Source organism: Corylus avellana, chromosome ca3 (genome assembly GCF_901000735.1).
Source record: "Corylus avellana chromosome ca3, CavTom2PMs-1.0".
NCBI classification, from domain to species: domain Eukaryota; kingdom Viridiplantae; phylum Streptophyta; class Magnoliopsida; order Fagales; family Betulaceae; genus Corylus; species Corylus avellana.
Window position 1 is genome coordinate 16963746 of NC_081543.1, and position 19207 is coordinate 16982952.

General features: G+C 35.3%; 1 protein-coding gene across 1 annotated transcript; it reads right to left on the bottom strand.

Annotated features, from left to right (window-relative positions):
* Positions 1 to 1098: 1098 nt before the first annotated feature.
* Positions 1099 to 17271, bottom strand: LOC132176285 (SH2 domain-containing protein A-like). Its single transcript, XM_059588448.1, has 12 exons — positions 16755 to 17271; positions 13705 to 13896; positions 12645 to 12854; positions 12475 to 12564; positions 9410 to 9487; positions 9140 to 9304; positions 7351 to 7719; positions 5807 to 6090; positions 4938 to 5100; positions 2361 to 2710; positions 1499 to 1570; positions 1099 to 1387 (listed from the first exon to the last, which is right to left on the bottom strand). The coding sequence occupies exons 1-12, from the start codon at positions 16896 to 16898 to the stop codon at positions 1369 to 1371; spliced, it is 2136 nt and encodes a 711-aa protein (XP_059444431.1). The 5' UTR covers positions 16899 to 17271; the 3' UTR covers positions 1099 to 1368.
* Between the last annotated feature and the right edge of the window lie 1936 nt (positions 17272 to 19207).

Genomic DNA, 19207 nt, shown 5'->3' on the forward strand with positions numbered 1-19207 from the left:
TCAAGTAATTTGAAGGTTTTCTTAAACAAATTAATGTCTTTATGACAGTAAGGAGTGGCCTAACACCTAGACACTGGTGGCCGAACCATTCTTAAGAGTCACAGGGGGCCCTCGGCTGAGCCACGCACCAAATATTTTTTGGGAGTTGCTCATTTGGGGGGTGGCCGATCCTTTTTTTTTTTTTTTTTTTTTTTTTTTTTTTAAGTTTAAGATTGTTTCTCTTAGCTTCTTAGTTTTTATATTTTTATTTAATTCCTTTTTTATCACTATTTTTTTTGGTATTCTAATTTTATTTGAGGCTATTTTCATCCTTAAAAAGATTTAACGTCTAAAAATTTTTTAAGAAAAAAGGGCCAAAAAATTTAGTTGGTAGGGGCAACAAGCCAAAAAAAAAAAAAAATCACCTTATAAAGTTTTTTTTTTTTACCTTGAAATTTTTTGTTTGCCTTATGAATTGGGGGGGTGAGGGTGGCCATGGCCTAAAAAAACAAAAAAAAAGTAAAATTTAAGGGATTGTATATACCTAAAACAAGATCATCCAACCTATTCATTCCTCCTTTTTTTCTTTTCTTCTTTTTTTCTTTTTTTTTTTTTTTTAAAAAAAACGCATTATGAATTTAAGGGATTGTATATGCCAAAAACAAGATCTTTCCCCTCACACTTTCCATTCTGTCATCTCACAACAGAGTTAGTGATGGATACAAATTCAATTTACTAGCCGAATTGCTAGTAATGCAAACAACAAATATGATAAAGCCCTTATAGAGTCCATTTGTTTGAGCAAGTGGAAAGGTTGTCTAAACAACAAAATTACTATTTAGGGACAAGTGAGCCCCATAGCATATCTCATATTTACTGTTTAAATTGCTTACAATCTGAATAACAATATTACTATAGGTCACTATTCATTGGTGCTCTCTTTTTGAAAGAATATTTTTTATTGAAAATGTGAAAAATAGGTCTTGAAAAATGTCACATCACGATCCGTTTCAAAGAAAAAGCAAATGATTTGCCCTTTGCCAATGCTCACTCAGAATAAGTACGTTTAAAATTAGACAGGGCTTGCTTGTTCCAGCCAACTTAAAAATAAAGAAAAAGTAGGAAAAAATGATACTTGATATATATATTTGTTTTTGCAGATATAAATGAATGGATGATCCCCTGTTACAATCACTAAAGGTTTTTACATTATAGACACCGCCGTTGTCAATATACTGATCTACGCATATGCATAATGGACACCAAAGAATAACAGAAAAAGCAAAAAGAAAGAAAAAAAAAAAAAAAAAGATACATAAGAATGGTAATGAAGGCACAAGAATGGTTGCTCTAAACTGAGCAGAAGGATATTTTGCTGCACAAGCAAAACTAATGACTTCTTATTATCCTGCAAATTTTAAAGCAACAGATGCATAGATAGTTAATATTCATGAATGCAATGTCTGGGATTCAATCTGTAGAGAGAAGATTAATAAATGGAGGTGGAAGAATATCTTGCCTTCCTAATCGAGAGAGCTCAGGTTCTGCCAGTAGCATATCTTGCAGTGGTTTCACATTAGTTTCTCTTTCACTGGAACCACAAAAACAAAGAGCAACATGAATTCTATTTTGTCAATTTCAAGCAGGTTTTTCTATATTCATATTTTCTACTTTAGGCAACAAGATATATTCCAAATAAAAATGATAAATGAAGATGCTCCATTTGGTGGAGGCGGAAAAGAAAAGACTAGATAGATAATATAAGAGTGGTGGTGCATGTATGCTGCACATTGTACATGCCATCATCAGATACTGATATACAGGCTTTTTTTTTTCTTTTTTCATTTTTTTTTTTTGTATTGGTAAGTTATGCACCCGATGGGACTTAAATCTACGTCCTCACCCTCCACCTTGTACAAAGGGAGGAAGTACCATTTGAGCTAAAGCTCATTGGCCACAGGCTAAATTAGCATATCAAAAGCATATATATCATATAGAGTTGATTGGTCAATCACAACATTAAACTTCACCAAGAAGCTGTTTCGGCTGTGCTTAACCAAGCTGTATTCCACTGTTCCATTCTAAGATCTTATCTCCGAACTACATTATCATCTGAAGAACTGCAAACATGAAAAACATTTTCCTGCTAAATATGGAAGTCGCCTATCCTTGGCCAGAAATGGGGTTATGCTATAATATAATTGCATTTTTTCCACCTAATCATCAGTTACAGAGGCCTTTAGACTATTCTGCTTTTAACTCCTAGTTTTGCACTTTGCCCTCGATTGTGTTTTATTCAAGTTAGTATATGTTCAACAGTTTTCTTGTAAATACAGGCATATAATTTAAAGTAGAAGGAAAAGTGAAAATTAACTAGATACCAATAAATTGGTTCAAGGGACAGCAGCCTGTGGTGAAGAGTGCAATCACTGCCAACATAAGTCACAATTAAGCTGCCAGCATCAGGGTGAGGCCAGCTCCTAGAAGTAGGAAACCGGAGTATAAACGTGCCAGGCTCTTGGACGCCCCTTGGACCTTGAAGTGAAAATTCTGCTTCTTCTTTTGTTATGAATCCCTCAATCCATTTAGGAGACGTAGAACTCCACATTGCATTAATCCAGTCTCTTGATAATGTGAAAGCTACAGGGAATAACCAACACCACATCTTCTCAAACTTCTCTTGGGAAAGATACTCTCGACATCCAGCGATTCTCCTCAGAAGCTCAAAGTCCTAAAGTAAAATAGAAATCAGCAAAACAATGGAGGCTAGTATCTTCATCTTATAAATGTCCATTTACAAGCAATCAAGGATTTAATTTAGTAAACCAAAGCTATTTCTGAAGTATGGCAATTGAAATTCACAAATAATAGAATGAAAAGAAAAATGATATAGACAATGTTCTGACTCGCATTATTGAGTTCCTATGGGGGCAAGTGCATGAATTCTGAAAATCTGAATGCATCACATCCTACAATAAGAATAGACTACAAAGCATCTTCAATGCTTAAACTACAGAGGTAGGACACTGCAAGTGCATGTAGAAACTACAACATGATTATCACTTTCTCCAATTTTTTAGCAATTGGAACTGCTCACTAAGATTCAATTTGTTAGTTACCATTGTTAGGCACTTCTGACATGGTCATGATTAGTAGGACGTATTTGTGTTATTATTCTTTTATCCCAATCTAATAATAAGGTTGATAGACATGTCTATACGCAGCTTTTATAAGTTCCATTGAGCACCAAACGAAGTAATGGAATTCAACATATTACATGAGTACAAAAATGACGCCCATAAGGACATGCATGGCAATAGATTCAAGCTTCATCATTCATGATGTTGCTTCCTTCACTGAAAAATGATGAGCAAAGGCTACTTGCGACAAACTGGAACCAGGTTGCTTAATAGTCACAGGATCTTGAGGTATGTTTAATTTAGATGAGCTTGCAAACTCAAATATCATAGAGTTTTCTAGTCATAAACCAATCCATCTAAGATTAGCACATGAACTGCCAAAGCCTGCCTATATCTGTCTTCACAAAAAACTGAACATTGTATATCTCAAAATATTAAGTAAATAAATTCACCAATCCTTTCAGTTTAAGCTTTTGGAATAAGAGATGATGTAACATGATATCAGAGCAGTCTTGAATTCGAACCCTAACTTTTTAATTTGCCTCCTATTTCTATTAAATATTCATATATTAGGTCTCATTAAGGGAGAGTTTGGGCTACGTGGGCATGTTGGAATATTAATTAAAGAGTTAAATTCACTCGTTCCTATTAACATAAGCTTTCAGAATAAGTACTTATTTAACAATGTATACATGTAGAGGCGTTCCTTAAGCTTATTTTCAGGGAGAAACTAAATTAGACATGGGAGCTTTTTCTGAGAAATTTATCAAAGCATCACTTGCATGAGATAGTGCATATGACACATAATTCATTCTTCCAAAGCAAAAAGCTTTTTACAAATGACAATTTAAATAGAATTGATTGGCTGAGAAATCGTATGTCTTTCCAAAGAAATGTCCCCCAGATATCGATTTTGCTCAAGAAAAGGGAAACTGAAATTTCATATATCTTAACCAGGATGGTTGTGTGAGGATACAAAAGGAATTAAAAGTAAAGACCACAGAGAAACTTATCAATAAGATCTCTGAAGAAGAAAATAAATATCACAGAATAAACCATAATATTATCATTGTAATTCTATCCTAGAGCCAGCATGTAATTAAAAGCATATACAGCAACATTTTCTTTCCATATTAAGTGTTGTATGCTCTCCTATTTAAGCCCATGTAAACCGTATGAAATCATCATCGAATGCGAGTATTTCTTCTCTCTCTTTCTTCCTTTCTTTTCTACTTATAAAACGGAATGGACAGCAAATAGAAAATGATCAGGATTTCAAATCTTAGAGACTAACAGATACATGAAGGATGCAGACCATATTGCTTACAAGTTATATCAAACAGAGACAACAGAAGAAGCAAAGAAAGCAGTTGCATTGACACCATCTGACAAAATAGCAAAAGCTGATTTGTTTTTCTTTTCCTCTTCTTTTTTTTTCCCCTCTGGGACACAACATCCTAACAACTAAATCTTTTCAGAAAAAAAAAAAAAAAGAAAAAAAAAAAAGGTCCCAATTCATTCTCATCTGTATGCAACACTTGTAAGTGTAAATCCATTTTATATAATAATAAACACACACACACACATATATACATATACATACATGTAACATATCTTGTAAACTCATAATGCACATCTTTAGAAATGAAAGGTAATATTAAATATAGGAAAAGATGATATCTGCCTCGTCAATATCACCATAATGTCTCAAACACTTAGATGTTTCAACAAGTAATCAAATAAATTGCTAGCTACCAATGTTTAATAGTTAAAAAATCATGACAATACATTGTGAGGAGAGGGGGTGGAAGAAGAGACCTGTTGTGTTAGAGATCTAGAACTGCAACAAGCAACCTTCATAAAGTGCTCTTCAATCTCAAAAACCACGTCCTCCCAACGAATTTTATGGTTGTTTTGTGAAATCGAATTCCAAGCTTTTGTTCCTTCCTCTATCAATCTCTTGGCAATACTTATTTGGTGCCTACGAAATTATTATAAAGGAGAAGAGGTAAAGGGATGGCGGTGACCATTTGGTTGATCCAATAATAATCCCTTGATAGGGAAGAAATCTGCCCTATTAGAAATGAAGACATAGGAAAGGGAGCAAAGAACAATAAGAAAGTATATATGTATCCTAGGGCCAATTTGGACTTTGGCATAAGCGAGCTTCCTTGAGTGGATATAATTCATAGTTTCGAGCTCTCGATGTAAATTATTTGCATTATAGTCGTGCATGATCTTTCTTTCAATCCAGCAGATACATATTATGTATGGTAAATGGGAGTAATTCTAGAAGTTCCTCTCGTGTCACTCTAAAAATGAGGTGACTTTTAAAATCACCAATTGATCAAAATCTAATAATGATCAATCACAAGTCCAATAGTGATTTTATGAGTCACATCATTCTTGAAGAGACATAAGAGGAACTTATAGCATTACTCGGTAAAATGTGAACATAACACTGTCATTGTGATTTGAAACTTAAATAGGAAAACCTTGAGGCAAAACCATTGAGGTATTAGTCAAACTTATAGAGCATTTCTCAATGAAGATGGCAGCAAGATATTTTTGTCACTACAAACATCAATGGCAAATCATCATGCTAAATGGGATATTATGATATGGCTACTTAAACTCCAATTTGGCTACAGCCACTAATTAAGCATTGCTTTTTCTAGATTACCTACCGGTGGTGTGAACATCCCGAATAGAGAGACACCTGATGCGCGAATTCTGAAAGTTCATTGTCAGAAGCAGACAAAGCAATCTCCTTGAGCATAAAAGACCTCTCATTTAAGCCTGAGAGGGAGTATTTGAAAATGGTCATGTCTGATATTGGACTTCTTCTACTTGACATACTCTTAAAAGATGAATCTCCTTCTCCAGTACTCTCTGAATCAGATGGCGAGTCATCTACTTCTTCGAGTTTTTCATGTCTTCCCTCCAAACTTGTCCCAACCTCATTCTCAACCTAATTAAGAGTATTATTCAAATGAGGCTAGATTTTACAACATATATAAAGTCCCATCTATCTTACAGAAACTTTAAGGTCATCATCCCAGAATATGTTTCCAAGGGTATGTGCAGCATATAAGAATCGAAAAAGACCATAGGATCCAGCACTTGCTAAAAGAGACAAAAATAAATCATAACCCAAAAGAAATTAAAAGAAAAATATGAGTATACTTTGTTAACTACAGAATTCAAGGCATTAATCAGGAAGATCCACAGTTCCAAAATTGCAACCTGGATTGCAAGAAGAGGTACTGTAATATGCGGTAAAATAGGTTTAAGCTAATGATACATACATAGACAGGGGAAAAGGTCAGAATTCCCTGAAAATGACTGGCTATGATTATTTACTACTTACATAGACTTGGGCACACCGGTCTGGTTTGTATCTAATCAGATTCCTCTTTTTTTCCTTTCCCCCTTTTTTTCTTTTTGGCTTAACTATCCAATCATCTCAAGAGTATTTGATACATATCTCATATCCAAAACTTTGGCATGCCATTTCTTGCATGAGTAAGTTCCATACAACAAGTGTCCCATCTATTTGGAATAATTTTAAAAACCATTTTCGCTTCTCAAACACTGAAACTCTTCTCAAATATCAGTTATCCAAACAAATTTCCAAATGTAGCCTCCAACACTAACACAATTTTCAAAACAATCCACAAAACTCTTTTAAAAAACAAAAGACTTCTCAAAAAATAACTAAACACAGACTAATTTTTCCAAGCGTGGATGTTGCTTGTTACATATAAAAAAAAATATATATAATTAAAAAATAAAAAAAGTAGCAGATGGTTTGGTGGCGGCCTGCCCAGTGGTACGTGGCCACTGATTTGTCTTGCAGTCCTGTAGTAGCCGCCAAATCACCACCACAGTGCTTACTGCCAAGCGGCCACCACCCGTGGAGACTAGCTCTAGTAGCTCTTTTTTCACATTTTGTTTCTTTTATTTTTTTGGAACACTTCTCAAATCTTTACCAAACAAATTCTCTTCTGTGGACTTTATATATAACACTTTTTCAAATGTGGCCCCTACCAAAACAATTCTCAATTTTCACTTTTTTCAAAACCCAAAACAATTCTCAAAATTTTACCAAACTAACCTAACCACTTTTGCATACCACATACCATTTTTAGTTCAATTGGCATTTGATGCTCTATCAGTGGGTGTTCTGGATAAAAGAAAAATAGCTGAAAAAAGAAAAAACCAGTAATACCTGATTAGCTGTCCAAGCATGAGAGTTGCATTCCTCATCAGGTCGCTCCAAGGTAGGGCCAATCTTAAAGGCTGCAGATATTTTATCATGTCCTGATCTAACCCGCTTTGATAATGGACAGGGTTTTGCTTCATGTACAGAGTTGTGCTGAATTTCTAACGACCCCTCATCCATTCCAGATGATTGAGATAAATTAAGAGGATGGATGGCAGAAGTTGATCTTTTCCATGTCAAAGAGGATACCCGAGTATTACGGCCCCGTGATATACAACGAATTGGAGGGGAGAATACCTCAAAGAATGGATAACTTTCCCTTTTAATCATGTGAAATCTGATACGGAAAAGCCTATTATCACACTTTGACGAAAGCTGAAATTAAAAAGAAAGAGAAGTCATTGACAAATTCCAGTGGTACACAACCAACTGGCCTGCACATAAACCTAAGACAAAATTTGACCTCTGAGCAAAAGAAAAATTGGAATGCTATTTCTATTTGTGCTACGCAAGATAGGGGGACCTTTCCAGTCATAACACACTTAAAGACGCTAATTCAGGGAAAGACCACTTGCTTTCCTGATAGACAAAATAATTCTCGAATAATAGATATCAGTACTTTTTAAGGACAACCTTATGCAGGATCTTGCATGGGCACCACATGCAAATGTGTGACTTTATCTCTTTACAATTAGATACTATTTAAACCAGTTACGTGGGGACCATGCATAAGCAGACAATGACTAAAAGCAAGGTCAGCAGTAGAAACCCACTAGGTCCGCTACTTTGCCTTTAGTGTTATGGTGATTTTGCCTTCATAAGCACAGCAATATATCCAATAAAAAGGAAACCTAAGATCCTACCAACAAGATGGTCTTAACAAAAACTAAATTATGAGATTTACCAGTCAAGTCACACAATTAAGATCAAATCAAAGATTTACACTAAAATAGGCAATTAACATGAGAAACATGAGAAACATTTTAGAATCCTAAACAAAATTGATGTCACAATGCAAAGCAGACCTGAACCCACAACTCTTTTTGTGTCAAAATATTACTAAAAAGGAAACAAGATAAAGACCATGAGTCACAATCACCCAAACACAAGCACATCCATTTTCATCCTCTCCTCTCTCTCAGTGGTAAAGAGCATTCCTAAAATTTATATATGGTAGGATGGAAAAATGAAATATAAACATTAAAGTGCCTTAATGAAAACAATTTTCTACATGTAGGAAATCCATTTTACCTTATATAAATTGTGTCTTGCGATGACTTAGTAACTTTCATAAGTACAAGTTCTAGAACAGCATGTGAACAGATGGGTAATTATCCGGGAACTGCCCACAAGCAAATGTAAAACTTGTAGAGTTATAAACGATCGTATCATCATTACCTAAACTTTGTACTCTCACAGATCCCCTTGTCCTGCCCTATATAGTGGGCACATTTTAAGTGACGTTACCACAACTTTTCCTCACTTGAGAAAAAAGATTCCATAAGATAGGCCCATGCAATGTTCAAAAGGAAGACTAGCCAACTGCATCATGTGACAAGTTGCACCATAAGATGGGCCCATTGAATATGCCTACCTTGAAGATCAATTCTAATTGATCAACTCTAACATCCAAAACCTTATGAAACATTGTATTGCTTGTGGCCCATCGCAAATGTCATGACTTGAATATACAAGCAAGTTGCTTATAAATCTTCCTACCAAATCTAGGGAGAGAATTCCATATATGTTCACATAGGAGGTGTCAAAAGTAACATTTTACACATAATATTAGCACCTGAGATATCTTGAGCTTAAAGGATGCACGCCCCTGCAACAGTTTACTTGGTCTTTGACAAGAAGCATATTCAATTCCATCATAGCTAGCTAAAAGAGGAGCTTCTCCATCAGTAGTCTTTTCCACAAGTGCCCAATTGTCAGCATACAAAAGTGAAGCAACAACCTGTCAAAACAAGCAATGTGTAAATATAAGAACTAAAATTATTGCCAAAACCAACAAGTAAACAGTATGGTGAATTGTATAATATGAAAATCCAGATAGATAAACCTCAATATCCTTCTTTACAGTCTGACCCAAGGCATCTAATAAAACAACATCCAAAGAAAAGTTCCGGCGACAAGATGCCTGTGAACGGAGGCAATAATACACATTAGAAGAAATCTGAGTAGAAAAAGTGGACAATTATATGAGAATGGACGATAATTTGTACAGCATTGTGCTGAAAAGGCATTTAACATGAGACAGAATGCTTAGTAAGAAAGGAAATATATAGAACCTAAATATATATATATATATATATATATATATATATATATCAATTTATTTGATGGTACAAATTATCAAAAAAAGAAAATTTATTTGATGGTACAAGAAAGTATAGCAGCAGCTTCCCTATAACTTCTTCCCTTCCCTAAATATAGGAAAAATCTAAAACAAAAAACCCACGGAAAGTCACATTCAGCAGCTTCCCTATTGCTTCCCTGAATATTAGGAATGCTATAATGCTATTAAAAAAACCACAAAATGTCACATGCAGCAACTTCCCTATTGCTTCCTTAAATATTGGAAATGCTAAAGTGCTACCCAATACAGTGGGCCTATACCTTCTCTATCCATTATTTTAACACAAAATATTTCTCCCATCTGTCGTCTCTTCTCTTTTTGCCTTTCATTGGAGATTGTGTTGGACTTTTGTAAAAAATGTAAGGGTAGGTAAGGAACTTGTATTTTGTAAAGAAATAATATTTTAATGGTATAGAGAATGATAAAGAAAGCTATTGTGGAGTGTATTTGGAAAAGAAAACAAAAAGTAGTTTTGTTCCCTAAATTTACGGAAAATCAAAAGGAAGTTGTTAGCACTCTTAAATAATACAAAGCCATAACACAAACTACTTCGGATCTGAATGCCATATAGATCAAAAGTATTGGGGGGAGGGGGGAATTGATTCACAATTTCAACATGCATAAGAATCACTCTAGTATATTACAACCTTAGACAATGAGACATCCTACACTCAGCGTATACATGTATCTTCTCTTTTGTTATGCTTAAAAAGAAAATTTGAAGTTGACAGGGAAATCTTAATTCGAGAACTTAGTCCTCAAACTAATCATCAAGAATGTTTAAACTACGCATAAAAGACATAGAAGCTACAGAACAAGATCTAACATTAATAACTTAGACTACTATATGGCAAAGGTGATAAGGCACTAAGCCCTGATGGTTTTTCTATGGCTTTTTTCCAGACTTGTTAGGAGGTTATTAAAGAGGATTTCATGAATGTTTTCCAAGAGTTTCATATTCGTGGGAAGTTTGAAAAGAACATCAAAGCAACTTTTATTCCCCCCATCCCTAAGAAAGCTAGGGCTATGAATATTAAGGACTTCCGCCCCATTAGTCTTGTGGGTGGGGTTTATAAAATCAACTCTAAAGTCCTAGTAAACAGGCAGAAAACAGTTTTGGAGAAGATTATTTTCAGGTCTCAAAATACATTCATCAGGGGGAGACAAATCTTAGATTCAGTTTTGGTAGCCAATGAATGTCTTCATAGCGGAATTAGATCAGGTGAACCTGGTGTGCTCTATAAGTTGGACCTAGAGAAGACCTACAATCATGTTAACGAAGGTTTGCTACTGTATTTGTTGACAAGATGTGGCATTGGGGAGAAATGGAGGTTGGATAGCTCACTGTATTTCTATGGTGTGTTTCTCCATTCTGATTAATGGATCTTCATCTTGTTTCTTTAATAACTCATGTTGGTTGGGACAGTGGGATCCTTTATCACATATGCTGTTTGTAGTTGTCATGGAAGCTTTGAGTATAATGTTGTCCGCCATAACGGATAGGGGACTCTAATTAGGTTTTTCAGTGGGATCGAAGAATAATGATGAGCTACTAGTGTCTCATCTCTTGTTTGAAAATGATATTTTGATCTTTCATGAGGCAAATCTAGATCATTTCAATCATTTACGCTGCCTCTTCTAATGTTTTGAAGTTGTCTCAAGGTTGAGAATTCAAATAAAAAAAAAATGTAGTCAATTATTACTGTGTAGCGTGAGCTAACTTCAAAAGTCACTTAGATAAAGATAATCTAGTCTATCTTGATTCAAGCAAGAAAATGGATGCACTAACACGCAACAACTTTCATGCTAGTGTGCTCGGCCTTTGCTGCTTGGGGTAAAATTATATCATGTCTTTATCTAAATCAGAATTAGTTCTTGTTGGCACTATGGATGATATTAGAAGGTTAACTCGTATCCTTAGTTGTAGGGATTCCTCTTTGCATTTAAGGTATTTGGGTCTTCCTTTGGGGGCTTAGTACAAGGGTAAATTAATATGGGATGACATTGTTGAAAAAATAGAATGTCATTTGGCTGGTTAGAAGAGGCTTTATGTGTCTGAGGGTGGTAGGTTGACATTGATTAAAAGCACTCTTTCCAATTTGCCAAGGGATTTTTTGGTGGAGTTGGTGACAAGTTCAAATTCTATCTACTTAGTTAGTCTAAGATTTGTTCTCCGATTTGCTCAGAGGTGGTTTGGGGCTTAGAAATATTTTTTTTATATAGGTAATCAAAGGAATATCATAAAAATTGTAAAGCACCCCTAAGCATACAGGAAGTATACAAAAAGGACACCAAAACAGAAAAAAGTAACAAAAGCAAAGAAAAACCTGCAAACCCCAACAACAGAAACCCAAAGCCCACAAAAACTCAGGACTCCATTAGAGCACAACAAGAGCCCTCTTGCAGATATATGTTATTCTTTTCAATAGATGTAAGTCAGAGATTTCCTTTTATACACGGACTACAAGAACATCAACATAAGTAATGGACCTAGTTATCGATTGTCATATGATTAAAATGGCTAACATATTGAAGCTACAACATTTAACAAATCAATTTGAAAAATATCACGACAACATACATAGAAGTTGATGTAGGGATAAATATTAGACGCATCTCAAAAGATACACACAAGTGCATATACCATAAAAAATCATGTGAAAGGAAAACGTAAGGAATTACTCCAAATATGCTTCCATTTCCAACAAAAAAGTTGATGCATACAACAGGACAACCAAGAAACACGCCACATAAAGAATCTCTCTGACCTTGCCACCAATAATACTCCAAACACCATCGCTGCCTACTTCAATTTCAGAGGCAGATGAATTATCAATAGATAATTTTAGAGGTGCATCCTGGCATCAGACATTGTATTTGTCAAGTGAAAGAGAACATAAAAAATTTTGAGGATTCAAGAACTAAAACCGCATTGTACCTTTTCATGGTGATTCTTAATAGATAAAGTTGGAGGCAAAACTTCCACATTGTGGACATAACCCTGCAGACTGTCACCATCTACACCATTATGGGCCAAATTTATTTTCCTTAAACTACTTGAAGTCAAATCTTTGTCAAATGAGGAACACAAACGCTTCTCTTCCACAATCTCTCCATCAATATGAAGCTGAACAAAATCTGTAGAAACCTGAAATGAACACATCAATAATAAGCACCTCATTAACTCCGAAAAGAACACAGAATATCACATTCACTAATACTAGAGCAGTACACCTGAACTGCTTCATAGTGTACTCTACACACAGGGTATTGACTCAGTAACAGCTTTAGGCCAAATATGTGATATTTTTGTGAGGCTTCAATAACCAAAAAACATACCCTCTTAATGCTTTTGTTATTCCACATTATACAGGTCTATCTTTTCTTTTATGACCATTGAGAGGCCTGTTCATATATATATATATCTTCTTCTTCTTCTTTTGGGAATATAAAATTTCCAAAAAAAACTTGAAATTTAAAAATTTAAAATTTAAAAACTTGAAAAAAAAATTTGCAGCTCTAAAACATAACAACAATAATCCAGTATATCGAGCTTATCCACATAAAATCTTATTCCCAATTTCTAAATCACGTATTCTTCTCATTTCCGTTCACTTTTGTCTAAAACAGTGACTCATGAAAATTTCCAGGAACCATTGCTCTCAAGTATTATGCATCACAGATGAAAATTCATAAACTCCAACATGAAGAGACAACCTTAAGATGTAAATAAGAGAATAATACTAGTTCTAAAAGTTATCAGACACAGGTAAAAGAGAACAATACATGTCAAAGAAAGAAAATAAGCACAGAAATTAAGAGCATGGATGAAGTAACACCAATACAGTTCAGCTCCCCTTATCCCTAACAATAGATAATCATTTAGAAAAAACTATTGAGCAGATCATCTCACAATGTTAGATAAACCCGCACCAAAAAACCAAAACAACAACAAAAAATTGACAAAGGGGAATCTCTAACTATTCAATATCACAAACCTCACATCCAACATGAATCCATTTTTCAAAAGGAGACTCAATCTTCTTGGATGCATGTGGAACTTTGGTCCAGGAAGTGGAATTTGCAGGATCAGGAGCTTCTTTGTGTAAGAGAAGCAACGGCAGAAGCATCATTCTCTTTTTTTCATCTAGAATGAGAAAAGGAGTACCGCCAATGCTAGCTGAGTGCACCTGCATGCTCAAGTGAACATTAGCCACCAATTTATTGTCAGAGTTTAAAAACATAAATAATTAAAATAGAATCTACATGAATAACAATAATTGGGCATTAAAAATGTACTGTCATAGGTGAATGACAACAACCAGAAATCTTAACCCTTAGAGACGAAAACATCTTACAACGTTGGAAATATAGATCAATTATTTAATTTTGCAGACTCACATAGTTCGTAGAGAACTCTTAGACTTGATCCTCACTAATATATTCCATTCCTTATAAAAGTGATAGGGTTATTTGACTGCATAATATATGGTTTAAGCTGGTGGATTTGGGGAATTTTTGTAGTTCTATATAGTGATAATCATATAAAACCATAAGAAAAAGTCTTTACCACAGTGATTTGCTTGTTGTCCAATTACAGAAAAACATCCAAATCTTAAAAATACGCAGAATGGTGAACCTATGCTCTTCAATTAAGTGCATTTAGAGGAACTAAAGAACACTTTCAAGTGCTTACAAAATACTAATACCTCAATATAGAATAAAATACAGTACTAGCAAAAACAGAATGTGCACAAATTTTCCCACATTGGCAAATCAAAAGAACAAGAAAGAGGATATGAGAATTGAAAAGACATATAGAAGTCTTCATATGGGCATAAAAAATGTGAATCCACTCAATTGTCAATTTTGATTCATTAATGGGACCAATGCAGCACAGAAACTGACAGGCAAGAAGCATAGGCACGTGAGTTGGAAAGAAGCAGCAATGAGTCAGACCTGCTCTAGCACTTAAATTATAAATGAACTCACAATTCTAGACACAACTAAATTCAACAAATAGACAGGCATCTAAGAATCAGGTAAATGTTGCTTGTCAATTCATGATTTTTTTTAAAGAAAAAAGATGGATAATATAGATGTAGAAAGTTGAGGGCAGAACAGAATTGACCCTTTTGTTTGATCTAAAGTGGGAAGGAAAGGGAAAAAGGAAAGGTATTTCCCTCATTCAGTTAGATGGAAATGGAAAGAGAGATGCAGTCCCTTTCCTTCACACACCAAATCCTTTCCACCTGAAAGAAATGGTTGTGAGAGAGAATATAGTTTACATATTTTATTCTACATCTGGTCCAACCATTTGATTTCTCTTCTCTCCTTCATTCCAAGGTCAACCAAAGACATGGAGAGAAAGCATTTTTCCAATCCATCCCTCCACTCCCTCTTCCTTCTCTCCCCATCCTTTCCTCCCTCCAAATCAAATATAGCGTAACTTGGAAGAACTGAAAACCGGCTATCATCACTTGGTTAAAAGTGGAGGATGTACAGGAGGCATAGAGGATTATATATGACAATATATAATAATAATGCAACACAACTAATAGATAAAACGTGGAGGATGTACAAGAGGCATAGAGCATTATATATGACAATATATATTATAATGAAATACAACTAATACATAAAACATGAGGGATAAATCAACGACATCAAATATTTGTGAATGACTGAACAATTAGACAAAACTGATTATGATGAAAATGAAACATGCACCTTTTTGTACTGAGGAGAATAGAGCATTAGTTTCAGTGATGAGCTTTGGGTGAAATCAGGCCCACAAAAGTAAATAATTGGACATATTGACATATTCAAAACTGAAGATTTTGATACATAAACATGAAAGAAAAACAGGGGGAAATCTGGAACCTAATCAAAACTGGAATTTCACGATATTTTCTGAATAGATTGAAGTGTGCAAATAAATTACAACTTATTCCCATTGAGAAATTTGGCCAGGGATTGGAAGGTTATCTTAACCAGCAAACTTATGGAGATTTTTTTTTGATAAATAAGTAAGAATATCATTGAAAAGCGCAGAGGGGCGCAACCCAAGTACACAGGAAGTCTATAAAGACACCCCTTTATAAAAATACTTATGGAGATTTACACAAGTCAAAGTGATAATTGAGCATTAGAAACTGCAATGACATTTGTTTGCACTTTACTAACCAAAAAGATCTAAATATCTGATGTTCCTACTGATCCAGAAGTACAAAAGGAGGACATGAAGGCATTGGTGAAAAAAAACAAATAGATAGAAGAACTATCTAAAAAACAAACTACAAAAATTAACTTTTGTTCAGATAACTGAGGTTAGATGCATATGATACCTACAAAACAGCTAAATATACCTTATTCCTAAAACTAATTCAAGGAATACACGAATGCACAACAAATTATAAATGACGGGGCAACAAACCAAGAACACATAAATAAGAAATGGGCTTGCTCCTAAGGAAGAACAAGGAGAATTGAATGCCACAATGAACTTGAAAATGCAGTTGAATACATCAGGAGAAACGAAATATTTTTTTCCTCAATAAGGAAGAACACAGAGGATTAAATGCCAAAATGGATTTCAAAATGCAGTTGAATAACTCAGGAGAAATGGGAATTTGCAGTTTCCTACAACTAATCCATACAAATCAAAAACATTGAACAAGCTTGTACCATAGCTGACCAATAAAATATCACAAACCATGAAGTAATGAGACACGTAAACACATGTATCAAACCATAAATAAACACACACACACACACAAAAGATATTGATATTGTTCCACTCCAGCAGTGGTAATAGAGGCTACACTGCAATAAACTAGAAAATTCCAGTTGGGTTTCTAAAAAACGGGTACTATTTTCTGTAACCATGTAGCAAATTCACAAAAATTGAAGAAAAGACAAGTGATCATCCGAAAGAACCCATAAATTGCACAAAAATGAGAAACGGGTATTTCCCAAGCAACAAACTGGATTAAAGAATTAAAAGAAAAAGAAGCAAAGTAAGAAAATGGGCAGTTAGAGTAAAGACCTGTTGAATGATTGTAGCAGGTAATGTAGTGGAGTTCATAAGGTAGACCCAAAAGCAAAGAGAGAAAGTCCCTTCTCCTTCAATTTCCACTCCAAAATCCTTCAAAAGAGAGTACTCTCCACACTCTACCACCTCATTACCCATGATTTTCCGCCCTCTGAATTCTGATCAAACAGGCTCAAGAGGGCTTCTTTACTCGTTTGCCAACGTTTTCAAGAAAAACCTTAAACCCCCCACCAGCTCTTGTGGATGTTTGGTGACAGCTGTTACTTGAAGGTTGGTATACTGTTCCGGTTCCACTTTGAAAAGTGCGCTTTAAGAGCCTGCTGCCGTGCGATATATCGTTGCTTGAAACTCGACGGTGTACGGTGGTTCGTGACTCAGCGTCCGTTGGGTGGCTGATTCGTCGAATTGTCTATTCGATTTTGGGGATTTTGAGGATGAAGTTTAAGGGAGGAGATAGAGGCAAAGTTTGGGGGGCGAAATTTCGTTTGGCGTAGAAATAGAATAGAAGAGAGCCATCGTTTTGAAATGGTTTTGAATATTTTGATTTTTTATTATTATTAAAAATGTCTCTACTTTTCTTGAGAAGTAATTCAATCAACTAGGACCAAGCCTAATAAAGCGGAGGTCATTAGTTTGAATTCTCTCATCCTCTTGTGTGGACATATAAAAAAAAATGTCTCTACTTAGATACACCATATAACCATAAATTGCTTAAAACAAATCCTAACTATCAACCGGCTCCTCTCCAATTGAAATAAATTGCCAAGGATCCAAATCCTCGGGTCCAAGCGTAATTTGCTCTTTTGTTTTTATGGATGACTTGGATACTTGAGGACTTGACATTGATACTGGGTGCTATCACTTATGTTGATATGTTAAATGTGACACATATAGTAAATAATAAACCATTAACTTTGACAATAAAGTGATAGTAAAACTTTTTTAAAATCAAGGAAGTGCCGCACAGCTGAGGGTGAGGGGTTTCTCCCCCTCCCCCCCTCCTCTCTTTCCCCCCCTCTTCTCCTTGATCCGTCTCCCTTCCCATTTTCCTTCCCCTCTTTCCGACTGGTGGTTTCTTTTCTTTTTTTGTATTTGTTTTTGGATTTCGCTTTCTTTTTCCTGTTGTTGTTCTTTGTTTGCTTGTTTATTTTTTCTTGCGAGGTGTTTGTTTGGGCACACTTTGTGGGTGCCGCTCATGGAGGATTCACTCAAACTTCCCCCCAATTTCTTTGAGTGCGCCGCCGATCTCCTCCGCGCCAGTTTTGCCGTTTACTATCTTCTGCTGGGTCTTTTCACGCGTCCCCACCGCGATGTGCTTCCAACAAAATCTACGCATTGGTTTCCGGCAAGCACGCGATCGGCTTTTCTTCCGGCTGCTGTCAACCGCTTAGTGTGCTCCTATTTTTAAATTTTTAGTTGTATTGCTTTGATTTTTCCTGTATTTTTCTTGTTTTTCTTACTGCTTGTAATAAGGTCATGTCCTATTTCTTGATCTCCTCGCTTGTTATTTTGGTCCAGACTCCTGGGGTTGTGGATGTGAATGATATCTTGGCTTTCGGGTTCAGGAGGATGTGTGTCGGCATGGGGTCCTTTTGATCATAGGGTCGAGGAATAAGAGCTACCTATGCATTAGTTTGTGTCTGCCTAGCGCAGATCTGTTATTCCAATTGAAGATTAGTTATAGGTTAGCGGATATTTGGCGTCTTTGATGTGTAATCTTTAAGTTACGATTTTAATCTTCTAGCTTCGGCTAGGATCTTTCAGAACGTTATGTTCTGTGATTGTAAGAGTTTTAATACTCTTGATTCATCTATTAATGAAATAAGAATGATTTTCCTTCAAAAAAAAAAAAAAAACTTTTTTAAAATCAAAATAAAATGCAAGGATTTTATTCTTAAAACTGAAAACTTAAAAATACTACATTCAAATAAAATGAATAGGGACTAAATATAAGATTGGGTTAAGTACTTTATTAGTACCTCGGTTTGCACTTTTTTATTTTTTCCCCTAGGTTTCCAAAACAGTCAAATCTGATACCTCACCTATGAGAAAATACAAAATTAATACCTCGCTAGTTTTCGTCAGTCCCAATTAACGAAATTTCACACCATCACTACGTAAATGAGTTGTAAGGCCGACACCCATGTCCAATTACTTCTCTGTTTCTGTTCTGCTTCAGCTTGTAAAACCCGGCATTCTATTACTGCGATCGAGCGGAGACCAAGTGTGATCGAGCGTACTAACCTGCGATCAAGTGCAGTTCCAAAGGACTTCCGCACAGTAGTACTGAAGCTGCTGTGACCACAAGGGAAAATTGTTCTTATGCAAGGTCGTCGATCTCGAGCCTCAACCATCCTCTCACTTGATCCAGAAATTGAGCGGACCATTCAACAAGGGCATAGAGACAATTCTGACACATAAAAAGAAGAAGAAGTTGAGGAAACAAT

What these genes read in the sequence shown, in the direction of transcription:
- LOC132176285 (XM_059588448.1), bottom strand. Translation starts at nt 16,898, where the DNA reads ATGGGTAATGAGGTGGTAGAGTGTGGAGAGTACTCTCTTTTGAAGGAT. An exon ending in CTGCTACAATCATTCAACAG is followed by an intron (nt 13,897 to 16,754) that starts GTCTTTACTCTA and finishes TTGAGCATGCAG; the next exon opens with GTGCACTCAGCTAGCATTGG. An exon ending in GGAGTATTATTGGTGGCAAG is followed by an intron (nt 9,488 to 12,474) that starts GTCAGAGAGATT and finishes CTCCGTTCACAG; the next exon opens with GCATCTTGTCGCCGGAACTT.